This window comes from Cervus elaphus, chromosome 7 (genome assembly GCF_910594005.1).
Source record: "Cervus elaphus chromosome 7, mCerEla1.1, whole genome shotgun sequence".
Classification (NCBI taxonomy): Eukaryota; Metazoa; Chordata; class Mammalia; order Artiodactyla; family Cervidae; genus Cervus; species Cervus elaphus.
This window is the reverse complement of record NC_057821.1, coordinates 35,879,234-35,893,239: the sequence shown is the minus strand read 5'-3', so window position 1 is coordinate 35,893,239 and position 14,006 is coordinate 35,879,234. Positions and strand designations below refer to the sequence as shown.

Sequence of the window (14,006 nt, the reverse complement as noted above, 5' to 3'; positions counted from 1 at the left end):
ACACTTAACTAAGCTAGAGTTGTTAAACCCAGAGTGATAGAATGTATGGAATTTTTGCAAGATGATGCAGGAAATGAGGATGCAGTGGAGTGTGGGTGAAGACAGCCACTGGAGGAGGATGGAGCCAGTTCACCTTTGTGTCTGCTATGGTTTCAAACTTTGTGTTGCCAAGAATTTTCATATGTTGAAATCCTGACTCCCATGATGAAGGTGTTTCATAGGTGGGGCCTTTGGGAGGTGATGAAGTTATTGAGGTGATGAAGGATGGAGCCTCCTGGATGAGATGACTGCTTTTATATATAAGAGGCACACGGAGTTTCTCTAGCCCTTTCCCTGATGTGAGGATATAGTAAGAAGTGTGTGATGAAAAGAGGCCTTATCTGATCACACTGTGAAAATCCATTTTTATTGTTTATAATTCTATGATATTTTGTCACAGCAGCCCAGGAGGACTAAGACAGCATCCTAACAATTTTTAGGCAGTTTGGTAAACCTCATTCTATTTAGGTAGCCACCTACAAAGCAATTATATTGTCTGTTGTAACACTGTGACAATGTAAGAATCAGCTGACACTTTGTGGCTTGCTTTCATAAAGAATTCTCAGAATTCAGTCTTCTTGGTAGCATGACGAGCACAATGAGTAATTATCTAATTCTTTGTTTCTTATAACTTGACCCAGCATAATTTTGTGTGGTTCTTTAGTAAGCTCTTTAATGGTCTTTGTCATGTCAGTTCCTGCTATTTGTGACAAGTTTTAATAGGAAATTCTTTCTCTCAGAGGTAGGGATGGATTTTCTTTTGATTTTCTATTAAATGAAGATAAAAACATTGACAAATTTCCTTCTTAGATTTTGACATCTCTACAGAGTCTGTGTTTATTTTGTTTCAGATGAGACCCATTACACCCAAACATGCATTAAATAGCTATAAAATTCAAAGAAGCTTGCAACGGGATGGATCATCACTAACCATCTCAGGATTGGCTGGGATAGTTGTGGGCTTAGCATGTGGTGTATCGGCACTTCAGCATCTGGAGGTAGGTTTCAATTTTACTTGAATCCCTTTGTAGGCAGTGGAACATTTTATAAAAAGTAGTTTTGTTCACATCATCATCTTCCGACATCAGGGAGGAGAGTTCTGACCACACTGGATAGGAGGTCTCCTTCTCCTGCTCTTCAGGATGAACCTAAGTACCCAAAAGATAATGAATTTTATGAGTGTTATTAGTATTTGCCCTTCTTTGTTCCTTCTTATTATCAAATTAAGATTGGGGAAGACTTATGAAACTATCTAGACATAGATTTGGAGCCAGTGTATGGAAAATCTATTAGCAATCTAAAATCAAGAAGCAGAACTCAAGTATGAGTTTGGTTTTGACTTTCTCTTTCCTTTCTTCCCATCCTCATCCTTTGCTTTGAAGAGGACAAAGAAAGAATATGAACAGACAATCAGTATCAGATCACCTGGGTTGCTTTGAAGAAAACATTGATCTTACACATTCTGTGCTTCAATTCTCTTACCCATGAAAGTATTTCAACCACATGTGCCCAGCAAGAGGCTAGCTTTTGGTGGAATTATGTGCAATGCAGGAAATGCTGCACCTGTCAAAAATTGTAGTTGAATTCTAATTCACTTACAATAGAATCTAGCATTACAAAACCCACTGAAATGTTGTGAAGTAATTAGCCTCCAACTAATAAAAAAATTAAAAAAAAAAAAAAAAAAGAATCTAGCATTATGAATGATTAAGCTCTCACTTTATATAACAGCAATTAGAATATAGAAGGCCTGAATCTTGTCCTTATAAAGTGAGATGTTTCAAAACTCGTTCCTCAATACGGAGGTCATCTTTCATTCATGAGGAAAGCAAAGAAGGCTTCAGGAGATGGCTCACCCTTTTTTGTATCTCTTCCACACCTTCTAGAAGTACTTTGGTCTTTTCCTCAATCTCTGCAGCCTTTGACAAGAGATCAGGTGAGGCTTCTTTCAAGCGCAGTAGCTCTGTGACTAGGTGATGCAGAGGTTCATCCCACGAGTGGAGCAAACTGACTACCAACCTAAAAAGGATTTTGTCCTAAGCAACCACAGGAAAACAATCTCATTAAAATAAACAAAATTCAGTGGGCTTGGTAACATGTGATTTTCGCTCAGCAAGGCTGAGCATATAAAAAAACCCTTTATTATTCCTCTGTGTATGCAAAGTTTTTAAAGATGTTAAGGATATAAAATTATAAAATGTATACTATTAGTTTATACTTTGCTGAAATTCTTAAAAAAAAAGTGTCATTTAAATAATCCTTTTGATGAATTCTAATTTAGAACATGAAATGTTTTCTTTTTCCCTCTGAAATTCAACCATCTCCTCAGTGAGTTCTTTTATATTTGAATGCTTTGCTTGTTCAGGGAGAGAAATCTAAATATTTTTTTGGAGCTCAATATGTGCCTAGACTACCTGACCCAGGAAACGTGGATCCTACCCATGCCCACATCATTTTCACCCAATGATTCATTTGTATTAATGAATCAAATCCTTCATTAATTCATTTTCTGATTGGTAGTTTTATGATATTTGAACAAAGAGATAATGAAGAAGACATGAAATTCTTAAATACATTTTCTTCAATCCATACCAACAGCAGTCCCTTTTGCTATCAGAGCAGTCTTTCTATTGACATGAGTAGGGGCAGAAAAAGGCACAGTATTGTTCTTAGTAACAGCATCAGTGGGATTCACAATGGAGGGCCCCCCCCCATTCAGTTCACTACTACAAGGATTGGGCATGAAACTCTCAGGGGTTGAGTATCTCTAATTAATGGCTTGATTTCCTTATGGGCATGAAATAATTTAGTGGTACAGGAAATGAAGAGCAGAGAAGCGAATAGACACTGCAATAGAAATATAATGGGAGACCAAGGAGCTGTAGTGAAATACAGAGTCTAGGGTGAGAGCAGCATAGTTTTCAAGGGGGCTTCGTAGCTTAAAGATGAAGAGTGAGAGCTCTGAGTTGTATGAAACCTAGACTCACTGCTTATTACCTGTGTGATGTGTGCAAATCTCTTAATTTTTCTGAGCCTTGGTTTCTTCATCTCAGGTAGTGTAATAACAGTCACTGTGCTACAGGATTTTTTGTAAGGATTAAGCACAGTAATGAACACAGAGCACTTTGTAAATTGTATGGCAGTGTAATAGCCCTCAATAAATTTTAAGTTTATTTTAAATTCATTAAAAACATCCTCCTTATCCTTGACCTTCTTCCTTCATTTTATCATCTCCATTATTAAGATGCTGAGCAGATAGAAAGAATGTTGATATTATTAATAAAGTTTTAGTAAGAGAACAGATTGTATTTAAGAGAAGATGTATGTGAAAATATTTTAAATAATGTTAGGATTGTGGTTAATGTGGGAATCAGAAATGAGCAATTAAAATGAAAAAAAGTTGGAGCTGGGATTAATGATTGAGGTTCAATTTGTAGACTGTGTTTACATCAGAACAGAGACAATTGTTGCAACCATAAGAAGCAAAACATAATATTTTATAGGACATTTGGGGAGGAGACTCATAATTAAGAATAAAAGTGACAGAGGAATCATTGAGAATGATAAATGAAGTAGGTTTCAGAGAAGCAGAAGAATGAGGAGAGTCTTGAAAGTCAGAAGCAATGTCTCTAATGGTGTAGTGTAGGAGTGACTCTCACATAGGTGTCACTGGTCACAGGGAATACTCAAAACTGTGTTTCTTATATATCCATGAATTCTGCCAACCTTATATTTTACACATAGAATTTTTGTTCAGCCCATGCTTTCATACAGTATAATAGCTGCAATCCTGGGCCTAATGCGTTGATTAAACTAAGGTTATCTGCATGGGAATTTATAGATCTGTTATTTATTTGCTACTACAGATCTTTGGGGCAGAAAGAGAAGGGGATGACAGAGGATGAGATGGCTGGATGGCATCACCGACTCGATGGGCATGAGTTTGAGTAAACTCTGGGTGTTGGGGGTGTTGGTGATGGACAGGGAGGCCTGGCGAGCTTCGATTCATGGGGTCGCAAAGAGTCAGACACGACTGAGCGACTGAATTGAACTGAACTGACAGATCTTTAGTCATCACTTGATTCTATTCATACGTTATCAACTACATAATGTAATTTCTCTTTGATTGCTTAGTATTCCTCCACATTTCTCTGCAAGTGCAGTTACCATTACTCTAATAATCTAAAGCCTAGTAACACGAGTGTACTGTCTCAGTTGCTTGGGTGAAAAACCCAGATAAAATCCTCACCTCTGTATTTTCAGCTTCTTCTTTGTTTTCAGGGGTGGTGATGGATGTAGTGTGGCAGCTGCTGAGGACCTTGGGAGTTAAGTTTTTTCTCTGGCCGTACTGCTTACCCTGGGAGTGATCAAGCACATTCAATTCCTTATGGTTATTTCGGCATTCAATAAATGAATTCATTACCAGAATATTAACACAGCTGATAGATGTATAATTTTTTTAATGAGAGTTACATAATTGAACATCATTCTTTTTCCTTTATTTCTTTTATTTATTTATTTATTTTCTTTATTTCCTTTATTTCTTCCCATTATCACTATAAACAATTGTTTTTGTTTTTCACCTAATTTTTATAAACTTGAAACTCTTCCCTCCTTTGCTCTTCCCAGGTTTAATTTCATCCTTTCCAGTTAATATTAGGACAGCAAACACTAAAATTACCACAAATATCAAATATTTAATGTTTTATTAAGTATCTTTTTTTTTAGTATTTGAACAAAATATAATACATATGTACCAATATGTAGTCATATAATATCTTGTTTACTGTGGGTTAGAAACAATATACTCCCTTAATAGGAGTTATAAAATTATAACTTTCCTCTGATTAAGCTCTGAATCCACACACCTATAGTTTAGTGTTCACCATAGATGCAGAATACAATGTTGTTGATGATGACAAAATAGTAAGTTAGAAAAGCATTGCTTAAAAGTATAGGAAATACTAAGCAATGGACTTAGAATAAGAACAGCAAAAATCAGCTAACACATGGATAGAGAAAAAGTAATCTGGAGGAAGTTATGAACATTTAAAGAGATTACTTGGAAGATTTGAAAAAAAATAGCAGTCAAAGATGGAGGATGACAGAAAAACTACTGAGTAAAAAGAACTACATGAATTTAATAGAAACATGAGCATGATTTTTTATCAGTGTCTGCTCTACATAGGGCTACTTGAGTAATCTGAAAGACAACTTCCAAAATACTTTCATCAGAAAGAATAATTGGTTCCAATTCTAAACCAATCCTTCTATTGTACTTCTAAACCTATTCATTGCCAATCTTAGAGCAATGTTTGAAGTGAAAGTCACTCAGCTGTGTCCAACTGTTTGCGACACCATGGAGTTGTCCATGGAATACTCCAGGCCAGAATACTGGAGTGGGTAGCCTTTCCATTCTCCAGGGGATCTTCCCAATCCAGGGATCAAATCCAGGTCTCCCGCATTGCAGGCAAATTCTTTACCAGTTGAGCCATAAGGAAAGCCCAAGAACACTGGAGTGGGTAGCCTATCAGTTCTCCAGGGGATATTCCCTACCCAGGAATTGAACCAGGGTCTCCCACATTGCAGGTGGATTCTTTACCAACTGAGCTATCCGGGAAGACAAAACAATGTTTAGTAGCATTAAAAAAACTATCATCATTTTGTTTTCCTGACATGGATTCAGTATGTACTGTGGTTGGAAAAGGGCCTTTATGAAGATTAAGGTTAAATGAGCTCATAGGGTGGGACACTGATCAAGTAGGATTAGTGTCTTCATGAGGAGAAACACCAGAGAGATTTCTCTTTTGTCTCTGTGTCTCTGTCTCTGTCTCTCTTTCCCACTCCCTCAACCTGTGAGAACACAGGGAGAAGCCATCCTGGGAAGAGAGAGTTCTTACCAGAACCTGACCTTGCTGGTGCCCTGATCTGGGACCTTTAGTCCCCAGAGCTGTGAGGAAATGGGTTTCTATTGTTTAATCCTCTGAGTCTATGGTATTATTTAATGGGACTCCAAGCTTCCCTGGTGGCTCAGGTGGTAAAGACTCTGCCTGCAATGCAGGAGACATCGGTTCAATCCCTGGGTTGGGAAGATCCCCTGGAGAAGAGCATGGTAAGCCACCCCAGTATTCTTGCCTGGAGTGCCACAGTTCATGGGGTCACAAAGAGTAGGACACGACTGAGCGACTAACACACACCTTCAAGATGACAAATACAGGTGCTTTAAACTTATTTTGGAAATTTAAAAATTAAAATTAATGAAAAGAAATTGAATCAGATATTTCACTCTAAGAATCTTTGACATATCATGAAATTAATCCTTTCTTCGATTTACACATCTTATGAGCTGATGACATGTTTGACTTAGGAAGTGTGTTATTTGAAGTTTGGCTGATGCAGCCTTCTTGTTTAAAGGATAACATAGTCCACTCACTTTCACCAAGGTTTCTTATGGAAATAAGCAAGAAGTACAGTACTTACAAATTCATCGAACATTTCCCTGGCGAGCCTTCGGTTGTAGTTAGCCACCATGGTTGCAGTGTCAAACAGGTTTTGAAGGGGAATCCGGCACTCGCCAGTTTGGTTTTTACAGTATGGTGCATAGTCCTCACCCTGGCACAAGAGTGGATTTGACACCACCAGCAGCAGGAGCAGGCAGGACCCTGCATAAATAAAAACATGAGCCACTCTGAGATGATGTATTAGCCTGAGGTTAGCAAAAGCCATCCTGTCCAGGGAAGCCTCATCTCTCCCTGTTGCCCTGAGCAGAATTTGATCCAATGAGCCAACTCATTGGAAAAGACCCTGATGCTAGGAAAGATTGAGGGCAGAAGGAGAATGGGGCAACAGAGGATGAGAAGGTTAGATAGCATTACCAACATAATGGACAAGAGTTTGAGCAAACTCCGGGAGATAGTGAAGGACAGGGAAGCCTGGCATACTGCAGTCCATGGGGTTGCAAAGAGTTGGACATCACTTAGGGACTAAAGAAGAAGAACATCAGAATTTTTAAGGTTTTCTCTTCTCTGAGTTGTATAGTGCCGTGGTATCTAAGAGTAAAACGGTTATTTAAAATTAGATGATGAAAGTAAAAGAAGTGTTTCTCAAAAAGCAGAATTAAGTTGGAGAATTGTGGGACTATATCTCTGAACATCTAAGCTTATTGGGACAAGCAAGGAGAATAAGAGTTCATATAACACAGGCATATTTGTGTACATATATTTCTGTGTGTATATGCTTGTGTTATGCATAAAGATAAATATGCACTTAATTCCTACATGGAACTTTGTGCTTTTTCAAAATTAGACTATATAGGAGGCAATAAGTATAGCTGTGGTTGTTACAATAGTCATGTATGGATGTGAGAACTGGACAATAAAGAAAGCTGAGCGCCGAAGAATTGATGTTTTTGAACTGTAGTGTTGGAGAAGGCTTTTGAGAGTTCCTTGGACTGCAAGGAGATCAAACCAGTCAATCATAAAGGAAATCAGTCCTGAATATTGATTGGAAGGACTGTTGCTGAAGCTCCAATACTTTGGCCACCTGATGCAAAGAATTGACTCATTGGAGAAGACCCTGATGCTGGGCAAGATTGAAGGCAGGTGGAGAAGGGGTCAACAGAGGATGAGATGGTTGGATAGCCTCACCGAGTCAATGGACATGAGTTTGAGCAAGCTTCAGGAGTTGGTGATGGACAGGGAAGCCTGGCATGCTGCAGTTTATGCAGTCGCAGAGAGTCGGACACAACTGAGTGACTTGAACTGAACTGAACTGAAGGACAGAAGAATATCATAAATCCGAATGTAATTGATCATTTATTGGAAGACGGCTAACTATATGACATTTTTTTCTGTTAAAATATAATTTTGTGATTATATAACATACCTAAATATCCAATATATGACTGAAGAGGAGCTCAGTGTATTATCCACACTGTAACTGAAGGAATCAATTATCAGTGGATAACTATGCATTAAACTTGTAGTTGAATGAGCAAAATAAACTGATAAACACTTTTGTCCTTTTCTCAGTGTTCAGTTCAGTTCAGTTCAGTCACTCAGTTGTGTCTGACTCTTTGCAACCCCATTAACTGCAGCACGCCAGGCCACCCTGTCCATCGCCAACTCCCAGGGGTTCACCCAAACTCATGTCCATTGAGTCAGTGATGCCATCCAACCATCTCATGCTCTGTCGTCCCCTTCTCCTCCTGCTCTCAATCTCTCCCAGCATCAGGGTCTTTTCAGATGAGTCACCTCTTTGCATCAGGTGGCCAAGGTATTGGAGTTTCAGCTTCAACATCAGTCCTTCCAATGAACACCCAGGACCGATCTCCTTTAGGATGGACTGGTTGGATCTCCTTGCAGTCCAAGGGACTCTCAAGAGTCTTCTCCGACACCACAGTTCAAAAGCATCAATTCTTCGGCACTCAGCTTTCTTTATAGTCCAACTTTCACATCCACACATGACTACTGGAAAAACCATAGGCTTGACTAGATGGACCTTTGTTGACAAAGTAATGTCTGCTTTTTAATATGCTGGTCATATTGGTTGATCATAATCAGTATTGGTTGGTCACATGCTGGTCATTCTAGGTTGGACATAACTTTCCTTCCAAGGAGTAAGCATATTTTAATTTCATGGCTGCAATCACCATCTGCAGTGATTTTGGAGCCCCCCAAAATAAAAGTCAGCCACTGTTTCCACTGTTTCCCATCAATCTATACTCTCTACCTATAACAATTTTAGGTGCTATTGTGCCCAAGCATTGAAATTGGGGCTCTTCCCAGAAATGAATAGATATGAGCCCTGCTCCAGAGTTTGTGTTCTTGATGCTGGAATCTTCTGTTCTCTGGTCCACTAAGTCCCACACTTTCTCTCCTGAGCATCATCTGGTTCTCCTGTTTACACAAGTGTTTGTACTTTGGTTTTCCTATTGATTCTCTTGTTCTTTTGATCAGACTACCCAGGCTCTTGATGGTTTATTTTTCAGACCCTTTTGTTCTTTGTTTTTCCTGATGCTTGTTAATGTATTTGCTTTCATACATTCCTGAATTTCAGTATCTACAGCTGTCCTACCCTATCCTCTTGCTGTCTAAATTTTGGCTTTTAGTATCACCATATTTTTCTGAACTTCATTTTCCTTTTGGTCCAGTTTCTGGTATTCAAATTAATCTGGATTCTCACATCTGACTGTTCTTGGTGCCTCAGGCAACTTTGAGAAGTTGGCTTTCTCTCTATGCAATACTGCCCCTTATTTCGATACCATTCTGGACTTTCTATAATTTCACTTCCTGCCTCATATTTTGTCTTTGTCTTTTTCCAGCTGCTGTAACTTCAGTACTATGTGTCTTTACATTGGTATTAATATTTATAATAAATTCTGAACCTGATGTAGCAGATAATTAATACAATCAAAATAGTAATAATAAATCCCCCCAAATTATAATCCATAAATGCTCCCATTTTTAAAACATTTTCTATCCAAATATTATTGAGATCCCCTAACTCATGTTTCATTACTAAGTGGTTCAATTTTGAGATAGAATATACAGAACAATGGAGTGGCAAACACTGACAATTACCTTGCTCTTTATATGTCTCATTAGTAACTGTGTAAATGTTAGCTTTTGTACAGTAGGGCTATTCCTAGCACATATTAGAGCTTCCTGTGGGGTGATTGCTTTTGATGAAGGATGTGCACTGAGAACTATAATCGCCAAAATGGTAAGTGGACATGAAAGGAAGCAATGCAAGGAAGACATAGGCTTTTGTTGTTCTGGTAGGAAAAGATTGCTCTGTCTCTCATCTCCATATTTAACAAAACCGTTATTCTCCCTTTGATTTTTTAAAAATTTGGGTTATTTGCATTTTTTGCTCTTTGGTTGTATGAATCTCACATAGTTTTGGATATTAAGACCTTATCAAATATGTGATTTGCAAATATTTCCCTTCATTCCATAGGTTGTCATTTGATTTGTTGATGGGTTCCTTTGCTGTGCAGAAGCTTCTGAGTTTGATGTGGTCCCGCTTATTTATGTTTGCAGTTGCTGCCTTTGCTTTTTGTGTCAAACAAAAGAAGAAATATTGCAGACATATGTCAAGGAGATTCTCTCAATGTTTTCTTCTAGAAGTTTTATGGTTTAAGGTCTTATGTTAAACTTTTTAATCCATTTTTGGTACAGTTTAATTTTTTGCATACAACTATCCTGTTCTCCCACTACCATTTATTGAGGAGACCATCCTTTCCCATTGGGTATTCTTGGTTCTTTTGTCATACATTAATTGACAATACATGGGTGTGTGCTTCTTTCTGGATTCTCTGTTCTGGCCTGTTGACCTGTGTATATGTTTTTATGCAAATGCCATTCTATTTTGATTACTTTATATATTTATAGTTTTCTTTATTTCTCTTTCATAGCTTGCTATTGGTGTATGGATAGGCAACTGAGTTTTGTATATCCGAATACAGTATACAAAAAATATGCTACAGCTTTATGGAATAGACATTTCCCCCCTACATAAGACATGCAGATGGCCAAGAGGTATATGACAAGATACTCAACATCAATAATTACCAGGAAAATGCAAACCAAAAGCACAAGCGATATCACCCCATACCTGTTAGAATGGCCATTAGCAAAAAGATAAGAAATATTAATAACATGTGTTGATGAGGGTATGGAGAAGCAGTAGGTCTTGTGCACTGGTGCTGGGAGTGTGAATTGGTGCAACTCCCATGGAAAACAACTGTGCAGATTCCTCAAGAAATTTAAAAGAGTAATGTTATATGATCCATTAATCCTACTTCTGGCTTACGTCAAAGCTCAAAGCTTACCTCAAAGACCCAGGTTCAATTCCTGAGTTGGTAAGATCCTCTGGAGAAGGAAATGGCAACCCATTTCAGTATTCTTGCCTGGAGAACCCCATGGACAGAGGAACCTGGCAGGCTACAGTCCCTGATGTTTCAGGAGTTGGACACAACTTAATGACTAAAACGAAACCACAATCCTACTTTTGGATATATATTCAAAGGAAATGAAATCATTATCTTAAAGAGATATTTGTACTTCTATGTTCATTGAAGCATTATTCACAGTAGCCAAGATAAATGAACAATCTCAATATTATCAACAGGTGAACAGATTAAAATAATGTGATATGATATATATGTGTGTGTGTATGTGTGTGAATATTATTTAGCCATGTTAAAAGGGAGAAATTATATCATTTGTGGCAAATGGATAAAACTCGAGAGCTTGATGCTAAGTGAAATAGGACAGAGAAAGAGAAATACCATATGATCTCAATTATCTGGAATCTAAAAAAAATTGGAACTCAGAAACAGAACAGGAAAGTGATTGCCAAGAGTTGGAGGGTGCAGAAAATAAGGAGAGATTTGTAAAAGGTTACACATTCTCATTTAATAAGGTCTGAGGATCTAATGTAGAGCATGGTGACTATAAGGGATAAGATTGTGCTGTATAATTGAAATTGCCTGAGAGAATGGAAATTATGTATGCTCTTTATGAAAAAATAAACAGTAAGCCTGTGAGGTGATGACTTTGTTACTGAACTCAGTAGAAAAGGAAAATCTTTTCTAAGACATACATACATTAGGGTCAACACAATGGTGGAGGAGTAGGTGGACACGGAGTACATCTCTCTCCATGGATGCATCTAGAATTCATGTACAGGGTTTTGCTGGAAGCTCAGTGGTAAAGAATCAGCCTACCAATATAGGAGGCATGAGTTCAATTCCTGATCTGGGAGGCTCTCCCATGTCACAGAGTGACTAGTACCATGCACCACAACTATTGAGTCTGCTTTAGAGCCTAGGAACCACAAGTGCTGAGACCACATATCACAACTACTGAAGTCTGTAGTACTTGGAGTACCTGGAGCCCATTCTCTGTAACAAGAAAAGCCACTACAATGAGAAGCCCCATAAGCTGCACCTAGAGACTGTCCCCCACTCTCTGCACCCAGAGAAAAGTCTAGGAAAACGTGAGCTGCACTAATTTGTGTTGCAGGATGGGGGAGTAAAGAGGTACTGGGGAAATGAGAAATGCTCACATTTTCAATAGGTTTCCTGTATTTTTCTACATTTGCTTCTTCTTGTCCGCCTTCTCTATAAGGGTGGTGTTAAAAAAAGAATTAATGCAGATTTAAGTACCTCTAGAGATGTATCAGGAGTTCCTGACCACTAGAAAGGAAATCACAGATTCATGCAAAACTCACTAGGATTAAGGGAAGAAGGAGAAGAGAAAGCAAGCAGAACCAGTTTGCACCAGGGGGTCAGGGAGCTGAAGCAGGGGAGAGATCCTGGCATTCAGGGCAATTGGTTGGGCAGAAGGGAGGCATTTGAGGCTTTTGGAGTGAAGTAGCTGATCTGTGACAGTCCAGATGGAGTGGAACCACACAGATAATCAATGCCATGGCCTTATATACCTTGAACAAGGTCGCTGATCCTCTGGTGCCCACGGTGGTTGGATGCTGGAGCCATGGGGATTGGAGAGAAATCCCAGGATGAGGACTGCTGCTGATGGGGAGATGGCCCAACAGGACAGAACGGAGGAAATCTGTCGTGGGGAATGCCTAAGGAGGAAAACCTGGCAACCATAGAAATAGTGTGCAGTCACAGCCTGGGGGTGGAGCTCTCACTGTTTCTTCTCTCTTATCAATGCTGGTACCTGCATAAGAGCAATAGGGAAAGATCACAGTGATGGTGGCCTTCGAGTGACCAGTGCGCTGAGCAATAAAAAATGTCAGTATCTCTATACACCTTAAGCGGGTATGCTAAATTGTTTCAGGCGTATTCAACTCTTTGAGACCCTACGGACTATAGCAACCAGGCTCCTCTGTCCAGGAGAATTTGCCAGGCAAGAACACTGGAGTGGGTTGCCATGCCCTCCTCCAGGGGGTCTTCCCTACTCAGGGGTCAAACCGGTGTCTCTTACTCTCCTGCATTGACAGGTGGGTTCTTACCACCAGTACCACCTGGGAAGCTGATATATAGGCTACCCTACCTATCCTATTCTCTTACTATCTAAATTTTGACTTGTAGTTTTAAAATTTAACATCTAAATATATGTGTGTTAATGTTTATTACAGAAAGACCACACTCTTCCTCAGTGGTAGTGGTGGTCTATGTCTATGGTTAAAGAACTAGGACAGGCTTACTCTGCCCTGGGATGGATTTCCTGTGCCCTGACCTTCAGGGAGGTCAGTGGGTGGCCAACTCCATCTATGTATACCTTGTGTGTGGGTCTGCTGCAATTCTGCAGCATCCTCACAAAAACTTTGTCTTAGCCACTGGAGATGCAAACTGCGCAGTGTCTCAAAACTTTACTCAGTTCCAGTGGGTTTTATCAGGAAGGCGCAACCCTTAAGAATAAAAACAGACTGCCTAAAAAAGAATACTAACTCATAGTCTTTATCATCTTCATAAATTTAAGTGATAAATCCTACCAAACTCATTCAGATACATTCTTACATAAATTTTTTATTGGCTGCCAAGTTGTAAAGCTGGAGCATTCATAATCTGGAGGAGTCCATACAGGCTCTTTCCACATCAAGACAATATCTTGCCACATTCTTTTCCAGTTGCATTGATGGGCCACAGTGTTTGCACACAATGAAAGAGCTCAAAGATAATGGATTTAACCCAGAAAAAAAATTCAACTCTCTTGCTTGTGAGAAGCAAGAAACTTCTTTTCACTCTGAAAATATCATTATTTTGGAGGTAGAGAACTTTCTCTCTTGCTTTCCATACACTTACCACATTTTAGATTTTGATGTAAAATTTAACCATTATTTCCCCTAAATCTTTTAGTGAGCTGTCCTTTGCTTTCCAGACCTTCTATCACAAACTGCTCTGTCCATCTCCTGGAAGAGCCCCAGTCCCCTAATATCCCTGGGATCCTCTTTTGTTCTGTCTAATACTGACTCTGTTCTTCAGCCAGACTTTG

The 14,006-nt window shown here is 39.0% G+C and overlaps 1 protein-coding gene across 2 annotated transcripts; it reads right to left on the bottom strand.

Annotated features, from left to right (window-relative positions):
- Nucleotides 1-837: 837 nt before the first annotated feature.
- On the bottom strand, nt 838-12,688 carry LOC122697840 (chorionic somatomammotropin hormone 1-like). 2 transcript variants are annotated; one of them, XM_043908836.1, is made up of 5 exons: nt 12,487-12,688; nt 6,520-6,701; nt 4,289-4,396; nt 1,896-2,075; nt 838-1,187 (listed from the first exon to the last, which is right to left on the bottom strand). In XM_043908836.1, the coding sequence occupies exons 1-5, from the start codon at nt 12,656-12,658 to the stop codon at nt 1,002-1,004; spliced, it is 828 nt and encodes a 275-aa protein (XP_043764771.1). In that variant the 5' UTR covers nt 12,659-12,688; the 3' UTR covers nt 838-1,001. The 2 variants fall into 2 exon arrangements, with proteins under 2 accessions (XP_043764771.1, XP_043764772.1); XM_043908837.1 differs by lacking the exon at nt 4,289-4,396.
- Nucleotides 12,689-14,006: the final 1,318 nt, after the last annotated feature.